General features: G+C 57.3%; 1 protein-coding gene across 2 annotated transcripts in view; it reads left to right on the top strand.

The window, feature by feature from the left end:
- SCNN1B (sodium channel epithelial 1 subunit beta) overlaps window positions 1–17,180 on the top strand; it is a 56,039-nt gene that overhangs the window by 35,047 nt on the left and 3,812 nt on the right. Inside the window, exons 3-8 of one of the 2 annotated variants that reach the window (XM_036105235.2) lie at window positions 1,680–1,956; window positions 4,019–4,209; window positions 11,560–11,663; window positions 13,882–14,045; window positions 14,268–14,375; window positions 16,543–16,660. In XM_036105235.2, coding sequence (XP_035961128.1) covers window positions 1,680–1,956; window positions 4,019–4,209; window positions 11,560–11,663; window positions 13,882–14,045; window positions 14,268–14,375; window positions 16,543–16,660 — 962 coding nt within the window. The remainder of the gene's footprint in view (window positions 1–1,679; window positions 1,957–4,018; window positions 4,210–11,559; window positions 11,664–13,881; window positions 14,046–14,267; window positions 14,376–16,542; window positions 16,661–17,180) is intronic. The other variant, XM_036105238.2, reaches the window with a different exon arrangement.

Here is a 17,180-nt window from a genome sequence, read left to right as displayed (position 1 = left end):
CCCTCCTTTTTCTCCTTCTCTCTTTCTTTCCCTGTTTGCGTCATCCCTTTGCAGCAAGTACCTTTCAAAATTCATAAACTTCCTAGGGACACTGGGCTGATCAGTCAGCAGAGCATGCAACTCTCGATCGAGGGGTTGTAAGTTTGAATTAATTATAATCGCGATGATAAAAATATATATATAGCAATAGTACATCAAGGGCTGATGAATTACCAGGCAGTATGTCCAGTGCTTTTTGGTTGATTTATGTAATTCTAATCCACACAACCACCCTAGGGGTGGGCACGACTGTATTAGCCCCAATTTATGGGTGGGGAAATGGAGATTCAGAGAGATTAGGGAACTTGCCCAGAGACACACAGCAAACAACTGTGGCATCGGAACCCAGGCCTGATCTGACTCCAGAGTTGCCACCGTGCAACCACGTGCTGGCAAGGCCTCTGAAAGGGACATGCCGGGGACCGACCTACCAGGGTTGGGGAGGGGCAGGGGTCAGTCAGAGGAGAACAAGGCATGAGCAGAAGCGAGCTAGGTGGGATGCAGAGTGGCCCAAGTGGAGGACGGCTGCCGCGGCCCTGGGACGACACAGAGTCTGGTGCTTTCAAGGAACTGCAGAAGGGCCAGCGTGGCTGAGGCACAGGGAACATTCTTGTCCAAAAGAAGGTCCTGGAAGGGAATTCTTACTTCCTGATTACATGTCTAGTGATCAGAAAGACCCTTCTTTCTAGTAATCGGGCTCCTGCCTGCTTGGGGCCCCTCCAGAAAAGCCGTAGTCATCATAGTACAACACTGCCCTGGCCAGGCACGGTTCTTGGTGCTGGAGAGACCCTACCTCACCGCTAGCCCTCCGGGGTAAATAATCCCCCCATCTTGTAGACGAGAGAACAGAGCCTCGGAGATGCTAACTTGCCCCAGGGGTCACACGGATACCAAGTGGCATGGCAGGATTCGAACCCAGACCTCAGGCCATGACCCACCTTGCTCGACAGCAGTGTGGACATCCGGGCTAACCTAGCAGCCCCCATCCCCACAGCCCACCGCCCTCCCCGAGCCCTCCTCTTGCTGTGTACACACAGGTGGCTGGTTTCATGGTCCGGGGACAGGAGGTGTCCGCAGCTGAAGCCGATCTCAGCTCGGGCCGCTGTACCCCTTTGTACCAGGACGTGGGTCTGTGGCCAGGCATTAACACTCACTCCCTGGTCTGGACACATTTCTGCCAGAGTGACCGGTCACCATTTCCAATACGGGAGCCCCCGGAGGCTGCGAGAAGCTGCTGGAGCCCAGCCCCACACTCTCACCCTCCTTCTCCCTCCTGAAACTGGACCCTTTTCCCAGAGTCGCTGCTGGAGAATTGGAACCAGGAGCGGTTAGGAGTCTTCCTCCTTAGAATGTGAACTTCATAAGGAAAGGGACCCCATGTGTCTTGTTCGCTATCATATCCTCTGTGCTTTGCACACTGCCTGGCGCCTAGTAGGCGCTCACTGCATACTCGGTGGATGAAGAAGTGAGCGGGTGGGTAGAAGGAGTCATGGATGCCTGGGCGGGTGGGTAGAGAGGCAGGGGGCTTGGGCAGAACACTCTCCTCACACGTGGTGGCTGGCAGCCACGTTGGGGTAGGGGGGACCCCAGACTGCGGTTGCCCTCTGCCCCTCACCTGCCCTGGCCCCCTCCCCACCCAGGTATTCCAAAGTCAAGCATTTGCTGAAGGATCTGGATGAGCTCATGGAAGCGGTCCTGGAGAGGATCCTGGCTCCTGAGCAGAGCTACGCCAACACCACTAGGACTCTGAACTTCACCATCTGGAACGACACGCCGCTGGTTCTGATCGACGAGCGGAAGCCCAGCCGCCCGGTGGTCCTTGACCTCCTTGGGGATGTCCACAATGGCTCAGCAAGCAGCAGCCCAGAGCCAGGAAGGACCTGCACTGCCCAGGGGTGCAAAGTGGCCATGAGACTAGTAAGTGGGCCCCGGGCACACATCGAGCAACAGACCCTTCCCAGGGAGGCTGATGGGATTTTCTTTCCTTAAATAATCTGGGTCTTGCTAGGGGAAAGGCAGGCTGGAAGCCAGTGCCCATTTTGTATGTTTACAAAGCTTTTTTTTTTTTTTTAATAGCGCTGGTATGTTAGTCAAGACACTATTGGATGCGAGTGACCCAGGTCAAACTAGCTTAAGCAAAACAAGGAATTCACTGGCTCACATACTGAGAAGTCCAGGGGTAGAATGCATTCAGGGATGGCTGGATCCAGGCATTCAAACGCTGCCATCAGGACCCTAACTCACTCCATTTTTGTTCAGCTTTTCTCCCAGTTAACCTCACTCTCTGGCAGGCTCTCTCCATGCAGAAGGTCTTGGCAATGCCAGACATACACCCCATCAGCTCAGCACTCTCCCCCGACAAACAGAACCGCTGTTCCCCAATAGCCTCAGCGAAAGTCCTGGGACCGACTCATCGGGTCACATGCTCACCCCTCAACCAATCACCGTGCGCTGGAGAATGGGCTCTCATGATTGGCCAGTCCTGGGTCATGTGCCCTGGAGCTGGGTTGACGTCAGCCTCTACCACGTGGACCCAGTGAGGGGGCGAAAGGGTGCTTTCCTGAAGAAGGAATTAAGTCTTGCTATCAAAAGACAAGAGCATAAATACCCGGGAGGTGAAAACCCACAGCCTTGCAGTGCCGTCCGATGCCAGAGCGTAACCGCCCTGCGCCGGGATGCTGCGATGGCCCCCACTCCTGGGGAAGCTGAACGGGCCTAGGAATCTGTATTGTTAGCAGCCTCCCTGGTAATTCGGATGGTCACCCTTGGGTGGGGGCCTCCACCAGGTCGGGGCTCCCCCTACATCTCCGAAAAACCAGCGAACAGTCCGAGGCTCCAGAGGCCCCGTGCCCTCTCTGACCCAGTGCCCTACTGGTTTTTAGCGTTACCCGGCCTCCCGTGTCCGGCTCCTCATCTGTGAAGCAGGCTCGTTCCGGGGGGCTGCCCCGGATCTCGGGGTCAGGCCCTGTGTGTGCGCACACGGTGCATGCTGTGTGTGTGTGTGCGTGTGTGTGTGCGCGGGTGTGCACGTGTGGTGGGGAGGAGGGCCTGCTGGCCTCAGTTTCCTCCCGATGATGGAGTAGGGTTGCTGTACAAAGCGAATGCGGTAATAGACAGCCCTCGGAACAGAGCCTGGGACAGAGTGAGTGTTAAGTATTGTCGTCATCTCCCTAAGGAGAGACGAGGGGACCTCCAGGAATGGGCCTGAGGACAGTGCCCCCGGCCGGCCCTGGGGAAGGCAGTCTCACAATGCGGAGAAGCTCCTCCCGGCCTCCTGGGTTCCAGAAGGAAGGCCCACTGTGAGGGCCGACAGAGGCAGAGTGGCTGAGGCCAGAGGCCTGGGGCCGCCGCAGTGCTGTGTCTGCACGGTGACCTGGGTGTCATGGTGGGCCGGCTGTGGGGGGGGGCTGCGCCCCTCACAGGGCTCAGGCTGACAAGGCCCAGCTCCTTCCCCCAGCGAGGGAGAGGGAGCCTTGAGCCTTGAGTCCTTCATGGTCCACACGGCCTCCAGGGAGCTGCCTCTGGAAGTCTTCGAGGAGGCCGGCAAAGGAGTCAGGGGAGTTGGAGGGTCCAGGTGCGTCTGTCTGTGTGGCCACAGGAGCGTGAATGTGGATCAGCTAGGTACGTGCGCCAGGAGAAAGTTTGGATATGGGTGTGTGCGGTTGTGACCATGACATTGTGTGGCTGTGAATGTCAGGAGGTGGGCGTGTGCGTGTGTGTGTGAGTGTATTTGCTCATGCATAAGGCTAGTATAGAGGTGGCTGGCGACCGTGTGTGAGACCTGGTGACCCAGCAGCCATGTGTGAGGGGACACTCCCGAGCCCTGCGAGCGTGGGGTGAACACATTCTCCACCGGCTCAGCAGCCGCTAGCCCCGGCACCGCGGTGCCACCAGGGGAAGGGCAGCTGGCCCTTGGGGACAGTGGCGGGGGGTAGCCAGCACGCCCTGTGCCCACCAGAACCCCACTCGGCCTCCGCAGTGCCGCCTCAACGGGACCGTGTGCACTTTCCGGAATTTCACCAGCGCCACCCAGGCCCTGACGGAGTGGTACCTCCTGCAGGCCACCAACATCTTCTCGCAAGTGCCCAGGCACAAGCTGGTGGAGATGGGCTACCCCGCCGAGCAGCTGATCCTGGCCTGCCTGTTCGGGCCCGAGCCCTGCAACTACAGGTGAGAGCCGCCCCCGGCCCGGCCGGCCTGCCCCCCCCCGCCCCCCCATCACAGCCCCGCGCGGCCACGGACCAGCACCGTGTCCTGTGCCTCGGGGTCTCTGGTCGGATCTCCTGGGGCAGAGCCTGAGACAGGGATGTGTGGAGGGCCCATGACGCACGGAGGGACTCGCTTTAGGACACGTCTGTAAAGGAAAGCGGGATGGGGAAGGAGGAAAGAGCTCAGTGTGGCCGTGGTCTCTCAGGCGACGTCTCGGCATCCAGAGCATCAGCCACACCACAGGATTGTCCTCCTGAGGGGCCAGCCCTTTGTCCCGGCTGCATCAGTACCTCGTGGGGGGTGGGCTGGGGTCCCCTCACTTCCCAGGCAAGGCGGCTGCAGGGGGGGCGGCTGGGAGCTGTTCGCCCCCAACAGCCAGCGGGCACCCCGGCACCTCCTGCCCTGGTTCTCATCCCGGACCATCCGGCCGCCGCCTCGGCTTCCCGGGAGCGGGGCTGAGTTGGCTCAGCTGGGCACTTAGAAGGGGGCCCTGGGAGTGTTCGCTGGCATCCCTGACAACCCCCAAGGTGGACAGGATGGCAGACTGAGAGTAACGTTCACCCCAAAAGCCTGTGCCTCCTTCACCCCCCCCTCCCCCCCCCCCCCCCCCGCTGCTGACACCTCCAGCCCTGGGCCCTAGCGTCTCTGGGGCGGGACCGCCGCCTGGAGGCTGGGCCCACGCAGAGCCACGGCGGCAGGGCCTCGGGGTGTGCGGGGCCCACGCGGGCTGGCGTCCTGTTGGTCCGGGGCTCCACAGTCTCGCACTTTGGGCCCCTGAAGTCCACGGAGTCCTGCCACGTCTCATGAGTGACAGGCTTCCCGTGTCACCCTCCCGGGGACGGTGCCTGAGCCCCGCGCTCCCTCCACCCATGAGCCTTCAGGAAGCTCTAGTGAGAGTCTGCTAAACGCCGCAGGGACCCTGTGTCCCCCAAAATGCACAGGGGCGGGCAATCTGCAGGCCGTGTCAGGAAATCCAGGGCCCCCCGCCAGAGGAGCTGCACACCCGGCCGCCCGCGTGGCGTGAGCTGGAAAGGTGTGGCCGCAGGTGGAAAAGCACAGGCCGGTGCCCCTGCTGACGGGACGCGTCCTGCCGTCGGTGGCGGCATGGCTGGCTGCCAACCCCTCGCTCTCAGCCGGTGGCCTTTGCTCAGCGCATCCCTGGCCAGATGCTCCTGGCGGCCCTCCCAGAAGGCTGCAGGCAGCCCATGCACCGGTGTGTCACATCCGCGCCGTCACCTTTGCCCCCTCGGCTGGAGAGAGAGAGGTCAGGCTCTGCCTTCAAGCCTGGAGCCCGACTGCTCAGCGAGAAGAGCCCTGGCTGGGGGGCTGGGGGTTAGGTGGGAAAGGGGGGGTCCGTTAGGGTCTGCGGGGCTCTACCGTCAGGTCCCTGGGCCCTGAGCGGGGTCCCGGTGTCAGAAGATCGTGGGCGGCTCCTGCGCTGGCTCGGTCCACAGAGCAGGTCCCATTGGGTCATGGGGACTGAGACTGAGGAGTGGGTGGTCCCCCAAAGAGAAGCGGAGGAGCTGTTAGCAGAGAAGGGGGAATAGATGGCATTGGGCAGGCAAAACACCCAGCGTCGGCCACACCGCTTCTGTGATGTGGCTGTGGCTGGGGAGTAACTCTAGCGAGGGGGTCAAGGCTGGGCTGTGCGGTTAGACCCCCGGGTTCAAATCCTTGCCCTGTCTTACAAGCCGTGTGACCCTAAACAAGTTTAACCTCAATGGGCCTCGGTTTTCCTCTTTTGTGAAATGGGGTAATGACATGCCTACCTGGCTGGGTTATTGTGAGTGTTCAGTGAGGTGATATGCCGACAGAGTGCCGGCCTCAATAAATAATAGTTATTATTATCATTAAACCCACATTTGATAAGGAACTCATTATTCAATAATAATGCTAACATGTATTGAGCCCTGCTGATGTGTCAGATGCTATTCTTAGCACTTCACAGGTATAAAATTCATTTAACCCTGGCCACAAGGCCATGAGAAAGGTACTCTTATGTCACCCCATTCTGTAGGAGGCAGCCAAGGCCCAGAGAGGTTCCGCGACGCCTCTGAGGTCACACAGCTGGTGAGCAGCTGTGCTGGCAGTCTTGGCCACCAGAAAACCAGATCATCATCTTCCCTCCCCACCCATGTCTCCCGAGCCTGTTCTTTGTCACCTGCCTTCCTGAGTCAGCCTCAGACCCGGGGCCAGAGGACACGGGCCTCCCTCGGCCCTCCCAGCGCCGGGCTCCAAACACTACGTCCCCGCTTCCGCACTGTCCTTCTGACTCCATCCTCTGTCCCTCGCCCGTGGCGAAGGCTCAAGAAGCAGCAGCTGTAATTAGGGAAAAAGGAGCCACATTTGGACCCTGATGCCAAACTGCCTGGATTTGGATGCCAGCTCTGTGGGCTGTTGGGCACGCTTCTTGGCCTCTCTGGGCCTCAGTATTCTCATCTGGAAAATGGGGATTGTGACATGGCCTCATAGGGCTATCGTGGGGATGGAAGGACATATATGGTGTGTTACGGAAAGTCCTTGATTTGGGTTTATACAGATAAGATGGGTTTAGGGGAAGAATGGCACAAAGGTGAGGTGTCCTCCTCATCACATCGTACGCCGGGAGGGACACCACCTGGGATGTTGACCTTCCTCACTTGGTTACGGGGCATGGGAGGGGGGGAGAGCCTTCTTCATCGCGAGGTAACCATCTTCCCTTCCATGTGGAAGGAGTCGCGAAGTTGAGCCCACACTCTAGGGGGGACTTGGGGACAGGGGGCCTCGGCTCCTGGTCTCCCGGAGACAGGAATATAGACTATTTGGAAATCTTCTGTGGGGAAGAGTTCCTTCCTCTCTGTTCCTTCATGTTATTCAGTCATTTGTACCGGCACGGACTTGTGTATATTTGCGTTGTAATCACATCCCACGTTATTTATTTTCTTACTCACATTCTTCCAGCTCGGGCCAATAGCAGCTCCTCGCGTCGGGCTCCTGTGTCTCTTTGACATGTCCCCATCTCTCTCTCTCTCTCTCTTTTTTTTTTTTTGACTACTTCCTTCCTTTCTGGCACCTCAGATGCCCCAGCTCTAGAAGCAGCCGTTTCTCTGAGGAGCTCTGGTTCCTTTTATTGGAGAACGGCGTTTAGAAACCAAGATCTAGGCATATATAAGCAGCAGTAGCTTGTTGTTACTGCTTCAGGGACCGGCTCACTAGCTCCCGCCCTGGGAAGCCTTTCCCGACCCCTACCACACAGTACCACCGCTGTTATCCTGCTTCCTGCCAGGATGCTCTACCTCTCTGGTCTTTTCTGGGGGTTTGCCCTGGTCTCGGGCCACATGCCTGACACCTGTCCCGGGAAGGTGTTTTGGGAAGAATGCCTGGCTCTGGGGCAAGAGTCGGCGGGTGCTGAGAGCAGCCTCTCCAAGTAAAGGGCATGACCAACAAGCAGGTCGTTGGCACACACAGCGAGACGGAGAGAGAGCACAGCCACGGGCAGGAGGGGATCCGGCTGCGTCCTGAGCGGCTGCCTGCTCCTGGGCTGCACACAGACGGTTTCTTGGGAACACTGTGTCCCCACACGCCTGGGGCGGGGTCTTGCTCTCCAGAACAGTGCCCGGCTTCAGCCGGTTTGCCCTGCTCTGTTCCTCCTGTGGCCCCAGCCCTGATCCTCCACAGATGGAGACTCCCTAGAACCCGCCCAGAGCTATTTCCTCCCTCCGGGCCTTTGCCTGAGCTGTGCTCCCCACCCGATGTGCCCCTTCTCCTCGCTGCCCTCCACGCTGCTCGCCTACCTCTTAGCCAGCCTTAAAAGTCTCAGCTCAGGCCTCCCCTCCTCCAAGAACCCTTCCGTGACCCCCACACACCCCCACACACACATCCCAGGGAGAATGAGGTGTCACTCCTCCAAGCTTATCTCTGTCGGTCCGCTTATCACATATTATAATTTACCCAACAAATATTTACTGAGTGTCTGTCTACTGTGGGCCAGGCTCTGAGGGCAGAGTGGGGAGCGTGGCAACCAGCACTTGCTGAGTATTTCCATGTGCTCGCATCCAACCCTCGCCTTCGTCCTGTGGGGTGGGTGCTCTTACCATCCCGGCATTACAGGTGGGGCCGGCCAGGCTGCCCAGCCACCAGTGACAAGGCCAAAACTGGAATCCAGGCAGGCTGGCTGCCCGGCCTGGGATCCTAGCCTCTAAATGCTTCCTCCCTCGAGACAGACAACGGCCCTCCCTGGGCTTACCTTCTAAAGCAGAGGGCTGCTGATAAGCAAGCAGTTACCTAAAGATCCTTTCCGATTTTGACCGCATGCTATCAGGGAATAAGCAAGTAGAAACGATCAAGTAACTGGGTAGGGAAGTGACTCTGCCTGGGGAGTGCGGGGCGGAGGGGAGGGGTGGTCTCAGTGCAGGTGAATCCTGAACGATGAGGAGAAGCCACTTATGTGGCCAGCTGGTCAGAGAATATTCCGGGCACAGGGGCCTTGAATTCAGAAACATCTCGGAATGCTGTTGGAGTGTAACAGACAAGGGGGAGAAGACCAACGTAGGGCGTTTGCGTTTCCTTCTGTGAGCATCGAGGAGCCTCTGGAGGGTTCCGAGCAGGGGTGTACCCTGACCCGATTCACAGTTCAGACCATCGCCCTGACCGCTGTGCAGAGGAACATCCTACTAGAACAAGAGGGGTAGCAGAGGCTCCTGGGAGGCACGCAGGGCCGGGCACTGGTGGCTCGAACCCTGTTGCCGGGGGAGCCTCAGCGATGGAGAGAGGAGGACTAGCCAGAGGCAGGTTCTGGAAGGGGAGCATGGACAGGACGCTGCTCTGAGGCCCTCGCCACGCTGGGTCCCCCCGCCACACGGTGAATGCCCAGGGCAGGACTCTCTTGTTCACCTCAGTTGTCCCCAACCCTGCACCTGCCTCAGTAAACACTTGTGGAGTGAAGAAATGTGATTTCTTCCTGATTTCCCTTTCACTATTGAGGACATCGAAGCCCAGAGATGGAGTAAGCCGCTCACGTCTGCCCAGGGTCAGCTCCCAGCTTGGATGTTACAGCCTGCCCGGGACCCACCTTGTTCTGCCAGTGCAGGGGTGGGGGGGGCAAAGGTGGAGGGAATGGCTTCCTAATCTCAACATTGGGGCAAATAACAGCTGACCTCACGGGGTTCCTGTGAGGATCGAATGAGAGAATGTACGCAGAACTATGCAGCACCGGGCTGGCCCCTAAAAGTGGCACAGTCAAGTGTTTCCAAATCCAGGGCTTGGAAGACAATATTGCATTTCGGTGGCTGTTCCTGCACTCAGCCCCCTTCCTTCCTGTTTTTAATAAAACAAGAAAAACGAAACAAAACCACGCAAAGGCGTTTGTAAAGCTATTCCTAACAGAGACCCGAGGACACACTTATAGACAGAATAGAGCATGATGACCTCACGTGGACGCGCCCTCCCGATCCCACAACCACGACTCTCATCCCCTCTCATCCATTCTGCAGCAAAGCCCAGACTCCAGGGTCTTTCACCCGTAAAGAGCTCAGAATGTATCTGCAAGAGAGAAAGGCTTTTTTTTTTTTTTAAACCAAACCACAATGCCATTATCCCACCTGAAAAAAAATTTTTTTGACAATAATTCCTCAATACCATCAACTCTCCAGTCGTGTCCACGCTCATAAATGTCCTACCTTTTTGCTCGTTTGTGTGTGTGAATCAGGATCCAATTAAAGGCAGCACGTTGTGATTGCAACCCAAGTCTTTAAAGTTTCTGTTCATCTGTAGGTTGTGTCCCCTTTCCTCTCTCACAGGGTATTTATGGAAGGAACTGGGGTGTTTATCCTGTTGCATTCCCCAAGGTCTGGATTTTGCAGGTTGACTTTTCTTTGGTGTCTTTGAACCTGTTCGTCTGTCTCCAGTATTTCCTGTGAATGGTGGTTAGAGACAGATGCTCGGTCCTGTTTGGGGAGGATTTTTATGTTTTATTACCAACACCAGTGGGTGTTGCCCAAAGCCCTTAATTCATCTGGGGTGCAAAATGTTGATCCATTCACTGCCTCTCCAAGGATTAGCTGGGTCAAACCAGAACTGTTTTAACAGCTATATGACAAGAAAAAAAAAAAAGAAGTCAGATGGAGGGAGCCATAGATTAGAAGAAACTTGAAAGGCCTATCAACCAATCGCATGTTAACCTCATTTGGATCCCGATTTAAACAAACAAATTATAAAAACAAAAATCGACATGTAGGAGACGGTTAGAGCTTTGAACTGAATATTTAACAATATTAAGGAATTTTTGTTAGTTATGTTTAACATTGTAATAGTATTTTTAAAAGAGTTCTTACTGGGGCACCTGGGTGGCTCAGTCATTGGGCGTCTGCCTTCGGCTTGGGTGGTGATCCCAGAGTCCTGGGATCGAGCCCTGTGTCGGGCTCCCTGCTCCGCGGGAAGCCTGCTTCTCCCTCTCCCACTCCCCCTGCTTGTGTTCCCTCTCTCGCTGTGTCTCTGTCAAATAAATAAATAAAATCTTAAAAAAAAAAAAAAAGAATTCTTACTTTTCAAAATACATCTGGAAATGTTTACAGACAAAATCATGACATCTGAGATTTGCTTGAGAATAATATGGAAGGGAGATGGGGCAGGGCAGGTAGAGATGAAGCACATTAGTGGCCCTGCCGTGATGATTCTTGAAGCTGGTGGTGGACTTCAGTGTCTTGACTTTTTTTGTGTTTGAAATGTTCCATATCCAAAAAAGTCTTTTTTTTTTTTTTTTTAAAGATTTTTATTTATTCATTTGCGAGAGAGACAGAGAGAGAACAAGCAGAGGGAGAGGCAGAGGGAGAGGGAGAAGCAGGCTCCCTGCTGAGCAAGGAGCCCGATGTGGGACTTGATCCCAGGACCCTGGGATCATGACCTGAGCCGAAGGCAGACGCTTAACCATCTGAGCCACCCAGGCGCCCCAAAAAAAGTCTTTTTTTTAACTGAATTCTTTGAAACTAAAGGATACCATTGCTACTGCTGTGAGCATCTTTATGGAAACGTTTCTTGTGGTAGTTGACTTATTTCCTTAGGAAACATTTCCAGCACGTAAGAGAGGATGCTGTATAGGGTCCCACACGCCTCCTTATAAAGCTGTGTCCTTCCTCAGCCTCTGGGGGGCCCTCTCCTGAGTCATCCCCTCTCCAACCCACCATGTCAGCCACTTCCCTCTCTGAGTTCCCGGCTTACCCAGCACACCTGGCTGGGTTCTGCGGCTCCCCTCCGCTATGTGTCCTGGACAGCAGACGGTCAGAGAGGCACCGGCTGGGGTGGGCCCTGCTCTCTGGCTGATGGTGTTTCTTTTAGGAACTTCACATCCATCTTCCACCCGGATTATGGCAACTGCTACATCTTCAACTGGGGCATGACAGAGAAGGCACTCCCTTCGGCCAACCCCGGAGCTGAGTTTGGTAAGTCTTGGTTCATCCTGGGGCTGGAGCCATGGGGCTTGAAATCCCCACCTCGTGGGGCTAGAAGACCCAGTGACCACGAGCTGTCAAGGAGGAGGGCCGGGATTAGACAGGACGTGGCCCACGGAGGGGCGGCCACAGTTGGGCCCCTTCTGTGTGCGGGGAGCTGTTCCGTTGTCCCTGCAAAATGAACAACCCCTTTTGAATTTTTAAAGAGAAAGGAAGAGTTTTATTGGAGCCCAAGTTAGGAGAGCTGCTGGTGATACACAGTCTTCACAAGGAAGAGAGTGCTTCAGGAAAGGAATGTTTGGAGCAGGATTATATATGGTTTTTACATAAAGGGTTACAAACCTTCATGACCAAGGCCGTTCCGGAAAGTGACAGACTTTATCCTATGCTTTTAGTGCGTGCAAGGCTGTATGACTTTGATTTTATGGCAAACAGTGTTTGGTTTTTTTTTTCCTTTATGTTTGGAATGCTCCTTTTTGATTATTTGTTTTAACAAAGGAGATGTACAATGTGTGCCGCTCAGGGTGGAAATAGAGCCTCTGAGGTTTTGATGGAGTCATTTTGACCTTGGTAAATGTTAAACTATAGCTTCCCTGAGCAGGGCCCACGAATGCTAGAAAATTAAAAATCTCCTTTATGATCCTCCCAGAGCTCCCATCAATGCCTGGGCTAGGGGCCAGTGCTCCCATTTTGCTGCTGAGCCCAAACTCCTGGGCCCCGGGGGAAACCCCAGCTCCACCACTGACCCCCCGGGTGAGCCTGAGCTCAAGACTGACCTTCTGGAAGCCGTGGCTTCCCCGTTCAAAAACAGTATACGATAGCCTAGGAGAGCCTATTGTGTGCACCGCACGGTATCATCGTGACATGAGGCCGTCACCCGCTTAGCACAGTGGCTAGCATGTCCTACGTGCCCAGTATATGCTGAATATTCTTTGGAGGCTTAAAGAACTTGCCCAAAAGCACCCAGCTGACCTGTAGCAGAGCTCATACTCTTACTGAGCCTCATTGCGATGAGGTTCTTGAACGAGACAGAGAGGGGGTGAAGGAGTAAACAGAGCGAGAAGCGGTCGATGAGAGAGGCCACTGTGTTGGCCCGTCTCTGGGGAAAGACTCATGGTGGCCTCAGGATGGCTTTGGCGATCCTCCCTCCCCTACCCCACAGCTTCTGGCCTCCCCAGCCTCTGGGAGGCAGGCTGTCATCCTAAGTCTCAGGGCTGTTGGTCAAGAGGGGCCCAGAGGGGATGCTGACCGCCCATCACCCAGCCCCTGTGCCCCTGAGGTCACTGTGTATCACAGAGGCGCCGGTCACCTCACCTCGCTTCACAGGGGCAGATGATTAGGACCAAGGAGCTCAGCTGCCTGTGTTAGAACCCCAACAATGCCCCTTCTTTGCTGGGTGACCCTGGACAAGTCCTTTCCCTTCTCTGTGCCTCAGTTTGCTCACCTGTAAAACGGGGATTATAATAATACCTTTGCTCTTGTGAGCACCAGTAAGATCGTGCATAATAAAGCACTTGGGCAGCACTCAGCACGTAGCAGGTGCTCGATGAATGCTAGCCTGTTGTCCTAGCCACTCAGCACGGCCCTATGGTGGTGCCTAAGATATGGGGTCTAGTCTCTGCCCTCAAGAAGGGAACCATCCGGGGGGGGATGGAAGACAGACGATAAAAGATTCATATAAGTGAGGTATGTACTTGGGAGGAATATTTCCAGAGCTAGGAGACCTAGTCTTGGTAGTCAGGGAAGGCTTCTGGAGGAAGTGACACTTGGGCTGAGATCCAAAGGAAGAGCAGGAGGTTCTAGGTGAAGGGTAAAGGGGGCGGGGACATGATCCCAGAGAAAGGGAACAGCATTCTTGAGGGAACAGCATTTGCGAAGGCCCAGCAGCAGCAAGGAGGACGGAAGCCAACAGGGATTGAATGATGAGAATGAGGACTCATGAGATTTGAGGTGGAGCAGGGCAGTCCTGCACCCCTGGATCTACCTGCCACGTGGAAAGAGCTTGCGGGGCTTGGGGGGGAGGGAGAGGCAGGGTGGCTTGGGCTGGGAAGGGGGCCTTGGAGAAGGCAAGAAGTCTCAATTTTCTCGAGGGGCAGCCAGCTTCCTGCGTGGGCCCTAGAGGTCTCCTTAGCTGGGTGGGGAGGGGGCCCGGACAGGTGGGTGGGTTGGGGAGCGAATTCAGGCAGCCCTCGGCCCCACCTTCCCACAGGCCTGAAGCTGATCCTGGACATAGGCCAGGAGGACTACGTGCCCTTCCTCACGTCCACGGCCGGTGCCCGCCTGCTGCTTCATGGGCAGAGGTCCTACCCCTTCATCAAAGACGAGGGCATCTACGCCATGTCAGGGACAGAGACATCCATCGGGGTGCTGGTGGTATGGCCACAGCCCGAGGGCAGCCGGAGGGGGGCTGGGGGTGGAAGCTTCCCTCGCGGCCCATTCCCGCCTTGTCTTCGGGCTGGAACCCCGACCAGGGCCAGCATGCTCTGGCGGAAGGTGGGCACGCTCTGGCACCTACTGGGGCCCGTGGCATCCCCACCGACCCCCATGGTGCTTGCTGGGAGGGAGGCACACACGGAGCAACCTCTCCGCACACAGGACAAGCTGGAGCGCAAGGGGGAGCCCTACAGCCAGTGCACCGTGAATGGCTCCGACGTCCCCGTACGGAACCTCTACAGCGACTACAACACGACCTACTCTATCCAGGTGGGAAGACAGCGCGGGCCCCGGGCTCCGGGGACCCTGGCAGTCTGCATCTACCAGGCCCGAGGCCTCAGGGCTCTGGGGGAGCTGGTCCTGGCAGGACGGGCTGTACCGGATTTTTGTGGGTGACCGCAGGGCGGTTTGGTGGGTTTTGTGGCCTTTGGGGCTGGGGAGCCAGTCCCGTCCCTGGGTGCCCACCAGGCCCCGGGGCCGGCCACTGCTCGTCCCCACTTGGCAGCTGTGCCTGTGGGGATGCCCAAAACACACGGATCTCACTCTGGGGTCTCCCAAAAAGAACGCTTATGTGGGAGAGATGCTGTGCTAAGGGCTGGCCCGTGTTACATCATCCTGTGATCCTGTCTACACCCCACGGGGTGGTAGCAGCATTTATTAATATACTAATAATAGCATTTATCATATATATATGTATATATGATTTACTTGTTATAAGTACTAATATACGGAGAGGAGCAGGCTCATCACGTGCTAGGCAGGCCCTGTTGCGGGTGCTTTACATACAGGGATTCATTGAATCCTCACAGCGACGCTAAGATGCAGATATTACTGGAAGGAGGAAATCAGGGTGTACAGGCGCCAGTACAAAGGCCTCAGCGACTTAGCTGAGAAGTCCCTCTTTGTATCCGGCCTCGATCCCCCTTGCTGCAGCTGGGGCTTCCCTCTCACCGTGACCTCCAGGGGCAGCCCGGGGGGCCTGTCCCGAGACCCAGCCCCAGTGGAGAAAACCGTCTAAAGCCTCCGCACAGGTGACGACCGTGACCCCTGGCTGACACTTCTTCCCCAGCCCGGGTGGCCTTGGCAGATAAGGAAGCTGAGGCATGACGGGGGGCAGTATAGGGCCTGCCTCTGTGCCTGCTAGCCCTGAGCATGGCATGGGCTTCCCTTTGCCTGGAAATCCCCCCCCGCCCACCCTGTCCTGCTGACCTGTGCGCCCCACACCCTGACCTGGCTGGTTTGGCCGCCTTCTATCTGGAGGGGCTTCTGCCTGCAGTGGGGAACTTCAGGAAGCTTCTGAGCTAATGAAGGGATAGACAGACAGCCAGGCAGCACAGGGAGGTGGGGAGCGCAGAGAGGGAGGCCACAGAGGCATCCATCAGGCTCAGCCTTAGAGACCTCATTCCAGAAAAAGCTCAGCTCTTGCTTCGTCCGGTGCAGCCGCCCCTCTGGCCACAGACCTTGGCAAAGACCCAGGCCCTGGTCGGGTGCTCTGCTTGCATCCCCCCAATCCCCCGGCCTCTGTCGTGGGGCCTAGAGAGGACTCCTCCTTTCCAGGTGAGACGGTGAGGCCTGGAAGAATGCGAGACCCCGGCCCAAAGTCAGAGCTCCTTGTCGGACCCCGCTGGCCCCCTTGCCCCCGCTCTGCTCCTCCCGGCTGGGCCCGCAGGGAGACCACAGCCCTGTCAGGGAGAACAGGACAGGGCCTGCTAGGCTGCGAAGGAGCAGCGCCGGGAGTGGGAGTAGCTGGGACGGAGCAGGCTGGCTTGGTGGCCGCTGGGGCAGAGCCCAGAGCAGGGGATAGCAAGGGTTGGAGCGAGGGCTCCTCCACACGCAGGACTCGGGAAGCTGGGACAAGCGGAGACACAGGAGTACCAGCCACTTCCATTCCCCATGTGGTGCCAGGCCCTCCTGACCTTAGCCCACAGGGGCGACTGTCACCCTGCTCCCCCCGTGAGTGACCGCAATTGGCCTCCGAGTGCGCTGGAACCAGGTTGGGGTTACCTGAAACCCCAGCACGAGTAGAGAGTCATCCCCTGCAGTCCCCAAGGCGCCAAATCCACTCTTCCTCCCCCTGTCCCCATGAGGGGACACTCTGCTCCATCAAGGCTGGCAGCCCCGTTAATGAGACCTATCGAAGGTTGGCTACAGTACTGGGACCAAGCCACCCCTCCCCATGTCCTGTGTGGGGCCCCGGCTCTGCAAGGTGGGGTCCTCAGCTGGGTCTGGCCCGAGTCCCTCTGTGGGGACCAGGCACCGAGCAGGACAGCCACGCCCTGACTGCAGAGGTCAGGAGGCGCAGCTCCTCAGCCGGGGAGACCCCTCCCCTGGCTCCCCGGCTCCCCGGGCCTCGGCATTACCTCCCCCGGGGCCCCTACCCCAGGGCTGGGACGGGGCATCGCAGTCACGGCCGTGTTCTCCCGCCCTCCCACCACAGGCCTGTATTCGCTCCTGCTTCCAAGAGCACATGATCCAGAACTGCAGCTGTGCCCACTTCCTGTACCCACTGCCCCATGGGGAGAGATACTGCAACAACCGCGAGTTCCCAGACTGGGGTGAGTGCAGAGTCCCGGGCACTGGCGCCCAGGGCCGGCTGGGGCTCTGACCGCAAAGCCGGGGGGCAGAGCTCCACGTCCTCAGCAGGGCTGGGGGTGGGGCCGGGCCTGCGCTTCCACGGCCTGCAGCCCCCCTCCGCCCCAGGCCCCCTCCCTCCTATATGTGCCCCGTAAACGCCTGCACACGCATGAGCTTGGCGTGCAGCGGCTGGCGAGGGCACGTGTGTGTGCGCACATGGGAGAGGGCATTTGTATGCTCGTGTCTTAATGCACAGAACTCGGGACCAGGTCTGCACGTGTGTTCACACATGGGCGTGGATGTCTTCCAGTGTTTTCATCTGTGCACGCTGGTTCGTGTGCCCACACGGTGTGTGCGCACATGCGCCCACAGTGCCACACGTATGAGCCTCAGCATGCGTGTCCGTGTGTGTGAGCTCACTGGGTCTCTCCGTGGGGTGCTGGGTGGGAAGGGAGACTGAGGTGGCCTCCAAGAGTCTGAGGCCCGAAGCCACAGAAGGAG

The sequence above is a fragment of the Halichoerus grypus genome, chromosome 6 (genome assembly GCF_964656455.1).
Source record: "Halichoerus grypus chromosome 6, mHalGry1.hap1.1, whole genome shotgun sequence".
NCBI classification, from domain to species: Eukaryota; Metazoa; Chordata; class Mammalia; order Carnivora; family Phocidae; genus Halichoerus; species Halichoerus grypus.
Note: the sequence above shows the minus strand (reverse complement) of the source record. Positions and strands in the feature narration are given on the sequence as shown.